Genomic DNA, 13059 nt, shown 5'->3' with positions numbered 1-13059 from the left:
GAACTGGCAAGGAATTCCCTTTTCAGTGCACTGGGGAAGTGCAGGACTATAGCCCAGCCACTCTGCCTATGGGTCCCCCTTATACAGTCTCATGCTGGAGTTGTCATAGTGCACACCATCTTGTGATAACCCTCAGCCAGAGGATCAGTTTCATCCATTGAGACCGAAAAATCTTTGCCTGGGGAAAAGTAAACTAACAGAACAGTTACAGCCAAGTTATCGAAGAGGCCCCAACTCCACTTCCATTTGTTGGCACGCAGCTTTGCGCACACGTACATATGGAGACCTTGAGCAAGGAGCACATCTTGGCCGACGGTGGGGGTTAAAAGCTCTTTATAGGCCCCTGATCCCACTACTACTGTGCATAGGGCATTGGGTAGGGAAAGTGATTGCATCTCATACCCGAGGTTCTGACCCCAAGTTTTGAAAATATGGCACAGTGTATGATCTATTTGAAGACCCTATGCAAACGTGCACTGCCATTTCTGCAACAGCCAGGTAAATTCCAGTGAATCGTGTTATGGATCACTTCTTTGGTGGCATAATACTGCTTAGCTTCAAGCAGTTTTCACTTACTACTGATTCTGCTCTAGCACTTTTTTCTTTTTGTTTGAGCAGGATGACCTTTGTTTATATAAACTACACAGATAAATACCATGTAGATATTGCAGCGATAGGCACCTTGGAAATACAGCAGATAGTAGAGAGAAATAAGGAAATACCAAGAGAACAGATGGTGTCTCTCCCAAAAAGAATTCTGAGACACCTATTCTCATACTAGGCTTAATGTGTTTCCATATGGGATATACTGAAAACATGTTTCATTTCCTAGTATTAAACAGAGATAGAGTTACTTATTACATTGACATTTTAAAAATCCATGTTTTTGCTTAAGACAGATGTCTAGAAGATATTTTGTGTGTTCACTAGTTTTGTGGTTCACTTTGGTTTTATAAATTAGAGTACAATACAGTTAGTGCACCCAAATACTGAATTGAACTGCATCTAAAGCTTTGTTTGCTGTTTTACAATCTGTATCTTATAAATCAGTTATTTAAACAGACATCTAATTATTTTCAGTCGCAGACTAAGTTCTGGAAAGATAATTGCTAGAAGTTGCTATTGGTGTTATGGCAACAGTGTGTGCAAACTCAAAGAATTGGTAGATATCTGTACATTGTCTTAGTAATGGAATTTATATCAGATTGTGCACATTTTCCTTATATTTGGGTTTTGGAAAGAGTTACTGTTATTCACATGTATTGCCTTCATATTAGAGAGACTAGGCGAGTGCGTTAACATTTTATTGGACAAATTCATATTATCATTTGTAATCTATGCATCCTGTAAACTCAAACTTTATGAATTTGTTATACTCATTTCTTTCTCCAATGTGAATCAATATTGTTACTAGGCACCAAATAAGTCCTGTAGTCAGTTTTTCATGAGATGCATCACTGACCAACAAATGATCTGAGAACTGTATTAGCTAAAATTCAACCATGTTTCTTCCGGATGATTAATCCAGGGTGAATCATCAGTACAATTACTTAGTTTAAATGTAGAACATCCTTTTTATTTCCTATACAAACATAGTTCAGCTCCCAAACTATGACTTAGAGATCTTGCCGGCTATGGCGAAGGACAGATGTCAGGAGTGTACGGAATGAGCCATGATCAAATTACTTTTTCAGCAATATCACAAGACTGCAAAATATGCTGTGACCTTCAGAGTCACCACCCATAAAAATAAAATCCACTGACTAATTTGCCAGTTCCTTGTTCCTTTACTTCTGCAAACAACTGTATCTCACACTGGCTTGCTCACATGCATAAAGGATGATGCATACTCTTCTGTATTTGTTGCTCTGCATCAAACTGGCTGTATAGTAACATAGTTCTACTCACTATTTTGAATGTAGATCTCCCAGATGGAAGCCTGTTAATTAATTCTGTGTTTGGCTAAATCTGCTTATGTTGGTGCCAGCTAGCTCTTGCTATCACAAACCGACAGGACAGAGATCTGGTGATGAGCACATTTTGGAGGATGAAAGAATGTGGGTAGGTGAACAGGTCAGCTACAGGTCAGAACTAAGTATTTTATAGTTCACTTAACACAACTTGTTCTGAATTTTGAAGATCTGCTGTGCAGATCAGAGCAGCTAAAAAGTAGGGGAATTAGCATTGATAAAATAGCTCGGACTCAAATCTGTGGAAAAAGAACAGAATTGCTGGAGCAGAAACTTATGACAAAAGAAAATCAGCCATATTGTGTACAACATAACTTTATTTTTCAGAAGAGTTCACCTCAATGTGTCAGAACAAAATGTACTTTTCTAATCTTGAAGCCAGCAAGATTTTAAAAGTTAAACTTCTAGTTTTCCCATCTGTAATTTTCATATTGAGATGGATTTTAGAAAAGTATTTTAAAGGAAAATTATTTGCATATGTTTGATCAGAACACTGCAGTACAAATATCATTATAGCAATGATACAGCACACCATTTAGTAATTACACTTAAACGTAATTGCCTCTATTGAAAAAAAACCCAGCCATCTATGATAACTGTACTTCAAGTGCTTCAGCAGTACAATGAAAAATTATCAGAGTTTAAACAATACAAACAGGTGGGAAAAACAAAACTACTGCAGCTAAACAACAGAAGTTTCAATAAGTTATTTAAATATGGTACTGTTAGTCGTTCAGACACAAAACAAACACAAACAAAACCTTTTATAGCAAAGCATATGCTCATCAAAAGGCAACATAGAGAGAGGGTGCTAAACTCTGATCTTCATTATGTAGGTGTGAGACTGGATAAAAGAGAATTCAGCCCAAAATCTATACTGACTTCAGATTTCAGCACAAAAGTATTAATACACCAATTAATATACACATGTAAATAATCACTCCATATCTGTACAGGATCATCAATTTTCCCTGCTAAAATAGCAAGCTATTGACACAGTGAATTTGTGATTTATCAAAGGTCAGTTTTTCCCCATACAAAACACAGCAAATTAAGTTTTATTTTATTATTTTCCACATTTCACTAATTAAAAGTACCTAAAATCTTTCAGTCAATTAAATCACATTTAAGATGAACTTGTGGCCCCATGTTCACCTTGTATAATGGACTCTCCAAAGGACTGTGCCATTGTCAAGGAGGGAACCTTTTTGTGTATTAACTTAAAATACTTAGAAAATGTAGAATTTGCTGGTGCTTTATAATGTATTTATAATTTTTCTCTTGCCTATGCCTTTCTGGTATTATAAAATGCCCCTATGAGCTGCTTGTGAGATACTTCAGCTTGTGGTACTTGGTATCATCCAAACAGTTCACGAAAGCCTTTTATAATCCCACAAAGTTCCATAAACACTTTATAAGTGTTTATAAACACAAGATCAGGTATGCTTTATAGACAGATGTGCCTTTTATTTACTAAAATATTTCTAAACTCTTAAAATTATTACTTAAAGCCAGGAATGTATATTTGAATTGCATTGATAAGTTGCAAGATACAGTCAGAATCAAGTAATGAAAGATTAACCAAAAATAGAGATGAAGATGAAGTAAATGAAGATATATCACTACTTTCCAGTATTTAATCACAGGCAGCTATAGAATAATTCTAGCAAAGCAGATCGTTTCAAACTGACATTGCAAATATCTCATTTTGATCTACTCCAATGGTGTAATTTCAAAGGAAAGTACTCACACTACTTTAACACATCTATAATTATTACTGCAACACAGCTAGTCAATTAGTTATTTAAAAATGGAATGAACATCAGTCATTATGAAAATGTAAGCCAATTAATCCTCCTCCTGCCACACACATAATTTTGGTTGTTTCTCTGAAATATCTCCTGATGACTCAGAGAAGGTTTAAAATCCTTTAAAATGTATACAGAGGAAATAAAATATTTATAAAATTATATTTTAACCGTCAAAATGCTTTCCAATTTTAAAATATTTGTTAACTTGAATGAAATTCATATTTACTCAAGTAATTTTCTTTAACCTTTTTTTAAACAGCCTGGAAGGATATCTATAGTAATTGCTCAGCTGTACTCTGGTTGTAGATAGCTTCATCGTTAGAGTTCTCCTCTATTCCTCTTGCAAAGAGTTTCATTAACTGACGGTGAACTCTGCAAAATAAAAAAATTATGTATTGAAGATTTTTTTAATTTTTCTTTTACTAAGAAGTAATCACATTTGCTATGGGCTTAATTTGGAATCACTGTGCATTCCACGTAGCTGGGCTAAACATTTTATTCCGCAGCACAAAGCTATGGCCCCCTATTGCTGGGACACTCCCCTTCTGCAGAGGATGTTGGACGGTGGAGTGCATATTCACAAGTTCACCAGCCCTGCGACCACCACTCCTCACAGAGAGCGTTCAATGGGAGTTTTGCATGAGCACACTACATCTGATTGATCACATCTGCTTATTCAAGTCTCTATGAAATAATATTTGATTCATAGATTCCAAGGCCAGAAGAGACATGGTGATTATCTAATCATTTGATTACTGTTTAATGGAACTCTGTTCTATGGACAGACTTCTGTAGTGTATTTCTGGTTCCTTTTACCAATTAAAAAAACAAACTCCAGCCTTCCACAGTCCCTCTCCCATCTGACTTGAACATTTACCTAGTTGTAAACATACTTCTGTACTTGCCAAGGCCTGAAAGTCACAAAGACCCAAAATCAGGGTACAAAGTGTCTTCATGGAGGTTAAGTAAAATGATATGGGGTTCACTCCTTTAGAGAATGTAGTTTCTATCATCTTAGTTTTATGATCCTTTATTTCTGATGCAAGTAATTTTTAACAATAAAAGTTAAGGGATAATGAATTTGTGTGGAATGTTGGTAACTTTGAGATGTATATGAATGATAACCCTCAAAATGAAGAATAACTGAAGGGTATTTTAAGATAATTTCTATGCCTGAAAATGTGGCATAAAATAATGAAAACTATAAAACACCAATATTTTGAGGATATTCTCAACCCTTATATAACCTAACCGGAAGTTTGGCAAACTTGTGATGTTGCATGGAACTAGTTCCTCACTAGCCCAAACGAGCACTCTGTATCTTCACTGCTCTCTGTATCTTCACTGTGGAATCCTGGGAATTGTGGAAGCAACTAATAGCTATATAAGCTTTTAGATGAAGCAGGAAGAAGGGGAGTGAACCATCTTCCTTTCCAACCTTTGCTATACAGGATATTTACAGTTAGTTTTATTTGGCAAACAAGAAGGCACATGAAGAAAAGCAAATGATCCCTGACGAAGCCAACCAATCATCGAAATTCCTGTGAATGTGATGCGATTTGATGTGATTTGAAACTGCTGTCAGATACATTTTAGTGTATTCTAGTGAAAGAGAAAGGATGCATTTAATATTTTCCTGGAAAGTATATGGTAAAAAGCAAAGGCTAGCATTCAAAGGAACTCTTCACAAAGATTCTAAAAAGCATCACGGAATTCTTTAGGAATATAATGTTATCTACTACCTATTAACTTCTTAAAACGGACTGACTTAAAAGCAGATATCTTAAAAGGATCACCTTGCTACAAATAATATACACCTTGACAGTTACTCACCTAACTTCAATTGTGGAGCTATCCAAAGTTTCTCCATCACAGTTCCAGATGCTGTTACTAAGATTGCAGCAACAAGCTGGATGGTCTCTGCAGAACTGACCAAAGCGTTTCTTTCCTACATCCTTGACATCAATGACACTGTCTTCTAAATGCTTTGATGTAAATTGAAACTTCTTTACCCGATAAACCTCTACAAATGTGAAGTCAAACTACAAAGAGAAATTAAAACAGGCATTCTACTAAGTATTTTATTTAAATTAATCAGTAAAGCTCAACACAGAAAGCGGCATTTAATTTTCACTGGGCTCTCCAATTTTCCAGAAGGGCTGATTGTGGCATGAAGTACAAGTGATACTAATGTTACACAACAAGTCAATAGTTCTTTTCACATAAAACACATGGTCCTCCCGGCTTTCAGGCCTTTGCTTTCATCACCAGGAGATGGGTTCTCAAGGGCCTTTTTCCCAAAACCCTGCCCTTCTTTATGGCTAAATGGGGTAGGATCCTGAAACTATCCATAGGAGGGGGGTCCCAAAATTATTTTATGTTGTGTTATAGGGTTGCAATATGAAAAAGATTGAGGCCCACTGCCATACCAGCCTATGATTCTCAACTTCCATACCCTATACAACTGTACTGACTTTTCTGCAACCCCCTCCCTCTGTGCTGTGTAACCTTCCCCTGAGGGCGGGGTCCAGTGATTGCCATATCTAGAGAAGTCCATGTCAGTACAGGCACCGTGAGGGAGCTGAGAATGTCAAGGGTGTGGGAGGAACAGTAATATTTATTTTCCAATGAAGTAAAATCTTCTTAACTAGCTAACCTAATTGAAAACAAATGTGGTAATTAAGAGATTGTCTTAATTATCAGAGGATTAGAGGATTACTATGTGATGGTATACAACCACTTATTTCACAAAGTTGTTTAAAATAAGCTTTGTATAAAACATTAAGGGACCAATCAAGCTGCTGAGTGTCCTCCACTCCCAGGAGGCAACTTACAGGATCTGGTCTGAAATGTTTAAAAGTCAGGCTAATGCAAGGTACTCAGTTTAGCAACTGCAACACACGGGGGGAAACAACAAAAGTGAGCAAAGGGACACCCAATAAAATGCATGCTAGCAAATATCAACTCATACCTGTTAACTAGTCTATATTAATGCAGAGACATCTCAATGTATCTAGGTTTTGGTATCATCTAAGCACCTAAATCAGAGTTTCTCAACAGAGGAATGCTAGACTAATCCAGGGACTGCCCAGGACAGAGAAGATGAGCAGACAGTGGTATGGGGCATATCACTCTAGGTAGGCAGAGGAAAGAACAGAGCAGGTGGTGGGGGTGGGAAGGGATAGCTGCATGACCCTGGATCCATTCTGATTTCCCACTGCAAACATGTTCCTGTGGGGAAAGCTGTGGGTAGCTTCTCAAAGCCTATTTTCTCTCCCTGCTCATGCTGCGTTCCTTAATATAGCAAGCCACAGCAGCAGCCCACAAGTACAGTGAGCAGCTTGCTAGTAACTTGTATTCATGGCCAGAGAGCCACCAATGGACGCCCAACCACCCACCCTGAGCAGCACATAGCCTTGTGATAAATGATGGAATAGATAGGGGGACAAGGAGCAACCGGGGACAAGGAGCAAGGGGACAGGGAGGCAGGAACAAGCAAAAATGATTGAGAATAGAAAAGAAAAATAAAGAACAAGCAAGATCTGGGTGTGGACAAATGGAGGTGGGAAAGGAAGAGAGGGAGAATGGTATGAGGGAGTACAGGGCAAGAAGTTTTAGCCACTTACGTTGGGGAGAGGAGTGGGAATAGAAATAAAAAGGTGGGCCTAAATAAGCATTTTACAATGAGGTGCACCATTAATCAACTGTTTAGTCAATCATCCACACATGGCATTAAAGTCATTTGTCTGGCAATCATTCCAGGTAAGTCAGCATGCTGGCAGCCATAGATATGATCTCAGCACCTGAGCTAAGATTTCACCTGATAGTACATTCTAAACAAGACAGGCACACTTCCCTTGGAATTAATCCTGTAAAAATGTAACAGCATAATGCGAGAGAAATTTTGATGTAGGACAGGAAAAGCTCATATTCTAATCATGTCTGGTCATTGAAGATCTTTCAGAAGCCTGTGTCATGCCCAAATTACAGTTTTGCTAACTACATTCGGACAATTTACATACATTATGCAGTTTCCAATGAGTAAATTCTTCCTCTTCATTTCCAGTTCTGAACAGTTTTGTGATACTGCTGTGGGGCAGAAGTTCCTGCATTTCAGTGTTTGGTGAAACAAAGAAACAGGTATGTGCCTACAAGCATTTGGGGATGAAAGGATTTCAAGTACTAACTGTATTCAACAGAAATTACAAGGGAAATTTTACAAAGGCCTAATGTAATTACCAAAATTGGAATTTGGCTTAGGACACCCTGGGAGAAGTCCTTTCTCTTATGTAAAATGTCACAAGATCTTCGATGGTCACGTGGACAAAACATTTAATCTAAAATGCATAAATGCTCTTGTTTATCAGTTCCACCACTAATGATTTTTGTGCCAGATAGGTTTACCAGCATTTAGATCCCCTTCACACCCTGAACAGTACATGGTGTTAGAAAGAGAGAATACATACCTGATCATCTTGGTTTGTATGTCTGACGAGATACCTCAGAAAATTGAATCTGGAGCATTTGCGAACTAGAATGAGGTCAATAGAGCCATCTGCCAAGTGAGCTGCTGGTGAAAGGCCTTTAGGACTCCGTGGACAGGCACAGCTCATATTGACTGCATTGATGGCCAGAAACTTTCCTTTAATAACCTTCCAATCTTCTTCTCCTTCATCTTCTGAAACACACAGTCAAGCATGTCGTTAAGACTATTACCAATATACTTACAGGAGGAGTGAGATACAACCATGCTTAGCAAGTTTCAGCTATTTAATACAAATTTTAATGCATTAGGGATATGTATCTAACGTAAGTAATACAATGTATTTTGTATATTTTACCATGAATTCATACACAAAGTTGATATTGTAATATTTAATACTTCTTCCTACTAAGCATTCTTTTATGAGTCTGTAGCACCAGAATGGTGCACGCTCTTCTCCCTTATATCATAAATGTTTGACACTTCTACCACATGAACGTCAAATTCAGATTCCATATACTCCACATTCATGGTCATGGGATTAACCCACATCAAAGCAAAAAAAAAAAACCAAAAAGAAGTGGTGCCAACTGAAAAAAGGGAGCAAGGGGAGAGACAGCAATTTTTTTCAGTTTTAATTTCAATTTATTAATATATTTATTTATTAAGATGCTGATCCAGGAAAATTAAGGATGTGTGTATGTGGTGGTTTGCTTGTTCCATTCTGTTTTGATTTTTCCCATGCCACAAAATGTATTCAAATCAATTTAAAAAATGTGGGAGGGAGGATAAATGATTCAGGGGTCAGTGACGGCTGAAGTTTTGAGGAGGGAAAGAAGGAAATTTGAACGTTTTGCTGGCATCGGCAGTTACATGGGATTAACTGAGGGCAGAATTGGTCCCTGTGTGGTATTATAAACCTGCCCAGGTAACTGAAAGACAAAAATAGTAGAGAAGCTTGTTTTCATCCAGACCAAGCTATGGGTATTAACAGATTATAACCAGACTCAGTTTAAATGTCTGGATGCATCAATTTCACTACCAGGTAGCAGTATTTTTTTCCCCCGACACAGTGGACTGTTACGCTGGAAACGCTGCATAAAAATGGCATTTAAAAAAAATGTAAGGAAAAAGAGTCAGACATGAGAAAAATAAGTTAAATTCCATGTTTTAGTTTTAAGATTACATCTTTTCTGCCTTATCCCCTCAATTAATTAAAAAGGCCATAAAAGCATTTTTAAACATCCCTTCCAAATATAAGTCGATTCAAATATTTAAGAGAGACTCCTCTATACAACCATCTACCCAGTCAAAAGATGCTTGGAGACTACGGTAATGAGCACTGTTTTAAGAGCCTACCTAGACAGAAAAGCAGCACTACAGATGATTAGGGTAGAGTATATTAAAGGAAATATTAAGGAACCAACAAAGAAGATAAACTTGGATGATCAAGCTCAGTAATATACTGTATCAATGAAAAGGGGGGAGATGGAAGCCATGCGACATATCTACTTGTAGGGATTCTGCAATACAATATTCTTCCCCTCTACCCATTTTGGTAAATCAATAGCTAATGGTTTTCTTTCTGAGTTGGTTTTCTGTGCCTCAAATGTAGTATTTTAGGACCTTCATTTGTACTATAATTCTGATATTCTTTGAACAATTTGATCAAATGGTGCCACGCTTGTTTTAGAGAAGAATTAGCCTGATCATGCAGTGTGAACAGCTTGTAAGCAAAAGCAGTATGTGTTGCGTGTGTTGGATTAATTCTGAACTGATCTTCCTCCAATCTAAACAGCAACAGAGAGACAGCGAGAGCCTGAGGGAGATATTTCTTGAAAGCAAATGAATTTTTCTAACTTCACTTGAATTTTCCACTTTTTGAATCTTCCACTCACCAGATTCGTTGGCAACTGAACTAAGGGAAACATAGCTACAGGATGACTGAGTGTTAAACGTGGAGATGTTTCAGAGTATTTGATTGCAATATTCATTTGGGCCTTCCACAGGTTGCTGGAAGCTGCTGAAATTACTTGTGCAGACACAAAGAAGTGCTAGTACTCAATATTTGCTCAGCACCTGCACAGATACTTCTACATAGAACTGAGAAATGCATTCAGTGCTCAGCAATATGAGCAAATTTCTAAACCTGTGCTGAACTGAGCAGGGAGGAAGCGAGCATGACGGAGGGTAGGGAGAGCAATCCAGTGAATACAAAGCATGTGCGCAGTGGCCTTTTAAATCTTTTTAGTTATTTTTACTGCAAACCAAGACTAGCAGATGATTCCACTTTGCTTATTAGTTTCGCTTAGAGAAGAGCTGGGACAGCCATGAGGACCAGCTGCTGACAGTATCTGTGTTCTAAGAAAATAGTAATCTGCACAACCAGAAGCTTAATGCCTCATGACACGTGCTGGCCACAGTATTCCTGGCTCACTAGCTAGCAGGTCCCACTCTCTTGAGCCAGTGTTTATTGGATCATAACTAACATAGCACCATGCTTAGCAGCCTTCATGATGACCCTGAACTGCTCTTTCACAACTGTCTTCTAAACCCTTGCAGGGTTGAGTCTTTGATCAACACATCAGATAATTTTCTTCTAGTGTGACATGACACATTACCATCATCTTCCCACTTCTTTCTGCACATAAAGATGCTGAGTTAATGTAGATTTATAAGGAAAAACAGAAATTTGAAACAACCATTGAACTTTAATAAAGTATGATAAGCTCCTAAAACTGATGAAAATAAAACACTTCCTCAATATCATGACACATTTTTTGCAATTCCATCTTACCAGGGACTAGGCAATGTTACAATAAGTTACATAACCATAAAGAGAAACAAGAAAACCTGTGCCCTTGGTTTCAGCTGTATGTGGGGTGCATGTCCATAGGAAGAGCAGTGGTACGAGATACTGAATGAAAAACTGCTAAAAATGCTCCTTCGCTCCTGATCATGGGGATTCTGGGCCTGATCCAGTGCCCAGAAAAGACTCCTATTGCCTTCAACAAGCACTGGCTCAGGTACTCTGAGCAGGGTTGGTTCCTAGGCATAAGTCAAAGCAACCTGAGAGTTCTTCTAATTTACTACAGCTGCTAACTATCTTAAGGGGTTGAAATAGCAGTTGGGGATCAGTGCAGCCTGAAAACATCCCAACTCTTACACTGGCAGCAGGAGGTGGGCCTGTCATATAAGTTGACACTCTTGGTGCTAAATATGCTAGTTTTATGACCAGAATCTACCAGCGATGTTGCACAAAATGACTGCAATATACTGGATGCTCTGGTCTACTATGTTTAAGGCCTTGATCCACTGAAGTCAGGCTTTGGATCAGGCTCTAAGGAAACAAAGAAGAACAGAAGTAGAGGTCTGCACTGGAAGTCTGTCCAAAAGACGAGAACACTGAAGAAGGATTTCCATGAGGAGATTGAGGCGGGGCTAGTTTCCAGTCAAATGGAATGCACCCATTTACATTAGTCTGAATTTGGCTCTGCTAGAGGCTCGAGGTTTGCCAAGACGGTAGAGCACAAGTGAGGGAGTAACAGGCTCCAGGAGAAGTGATGCAGCCAGAAGCAGAGCTGCACAGAGCCTTGAAGGGAAGGAGCAGTAGTCTGAAGGTACTGAGAAAGAAGACTGAAAGTCAATGCAGGAATTCAAGGAGTTGTGTATGTGTGTAGAGGGGGTTGACATGATTGGAGCACCAGATGAGGAACACCACGTAATCTGTACAGAGAACTGGTAGGGTGTCACTGAGAAAGATGTTAAGTAGGTTGTTAACAGTCCATGTTCACAGCATGATACTTACAATTTTTAACTGTTTATTTAGGATGAAGTTTAGCTCTGACGAAGTACAAAACCTTAACTGCTATCTGCCGAGAAATCTATCTAGGAGGCAATTCAGCTTCCACACTAGCTCAGGGCTTGCCAATTAATTGTTATTTTGTGATTAAGAGTTCAGATGATTTAGGATTTAGTTGAGCCCACAAAATAAACTCTTCTTCTCAGGCAGGAGAAGCCTGATCCACTAAACTATTCAAGGAATTAGTATATTTATTAGGAGGATTGTTGGAGGGTGATCATTTCTTATGGTTTTTCTTTAAATTCTTCTTTTCAACTTGAATCCTAGTTTATAATAATTAAAACAAAGTGAAATTGATCTAGGTGTTCAAGAATTTTTTTGAAATGAAACATTACACATTCTTCACATTTATCACTTCAATATGTTACCATTATGTTCTAATCCATAATTCTTCTGTTGCTCCTCTGGTTGTTGCTTACTTTGCCTGCAAATGTAACACCTGAAAAACAAGAATATTGTTCAGTTTAATTTTAGTATGTTTTTCTCAACTATTGAAATAAGTTACTTAAATTATTTTACATTTGGAAAATGTTATTTTTACCACAGCCTACATTCATTGTTCTTTAGCATATAAAGATTCCACGTGCTTCAAACAGAGTTTAGTGCTTGGATTTACACTAAAGAAATCTGTGTAAGAAATACCCAATCCCTAAAAGGGATACATACACTGTAATGGATTATTTTAGTACTAAACTATGCAAAAGTCACACTAAAACTTTTATTTTCTGCTAGTGATCAGAATCAAACTGAGCTGCCATTCCAAGAGATCTGTAATGCACACCCAAGAGTCTACAGCAGAGTACAGATAACAGAATAGGATTGTGAGCACAAGTGCAGTATGACTCTCTTCCCCACATCCATACCATGGTCCCATTCCTCCAACTGGATCCACGCAGGTGGATTCTTGTGCCCATGTAGAGCATCACTGATTTC

General features: G+C 38.0%; 1 protein-coding gene across 3 annotated transcripts in view; it reads right to left on the bottom strand.

Annotated features, from left to right (window-relative positions):
• Positions 1-2269: 2269 nt before the first annotated feature.
• Positions 2270-13059, bottom strand: part of CERK (ceramide kinase) — a 74164-nt gene continuing 63374 nt past the window's right edge. For all 3 annotated transcript variants that reach the window (XM_077834942.1, XM_077834935.1, XM_077834950.1), the window contains 4 exons: positions 12495-12565; positions 8248-8459; positions 5615-5823; positions 2270-4153 (listed from right to left, as the gene is read on the bottom strand). In XM_077834942.1, coding sequence (XP_077691068.1) covers positions 4054-4153; positions 5615-5823; positions 8248-8459; positions 12495-12565 — 592 coding nt within the window. In that variant the 3' untranslated portion in view covers positions 2270-4053. The remainder of the gene's footprint in view (positions 4154-5614; positions 5824-8247; positions 8460-12494; positions 12566-13059) is intronic.

The sequence above is a fragment of the Eretmochelys imbricata genome, chromosome 1 (assembly GCF_965152235.1).
Source record: "Eretmochelys imbricata isolate rEreImb1 chromosome 1, rEreImb1.hap1, whole genome shotgun sequence".
In the NCBI taxonomy this organism is placed as follows: Eukaryota; Metazoa; Chordata; order Testudines; family Cheloniidae; genus Eretmochelys; species Eretmochelys imbricata.
This window is presented reverse-complemented; position numbering and strand designations above follow the sequence as displayed.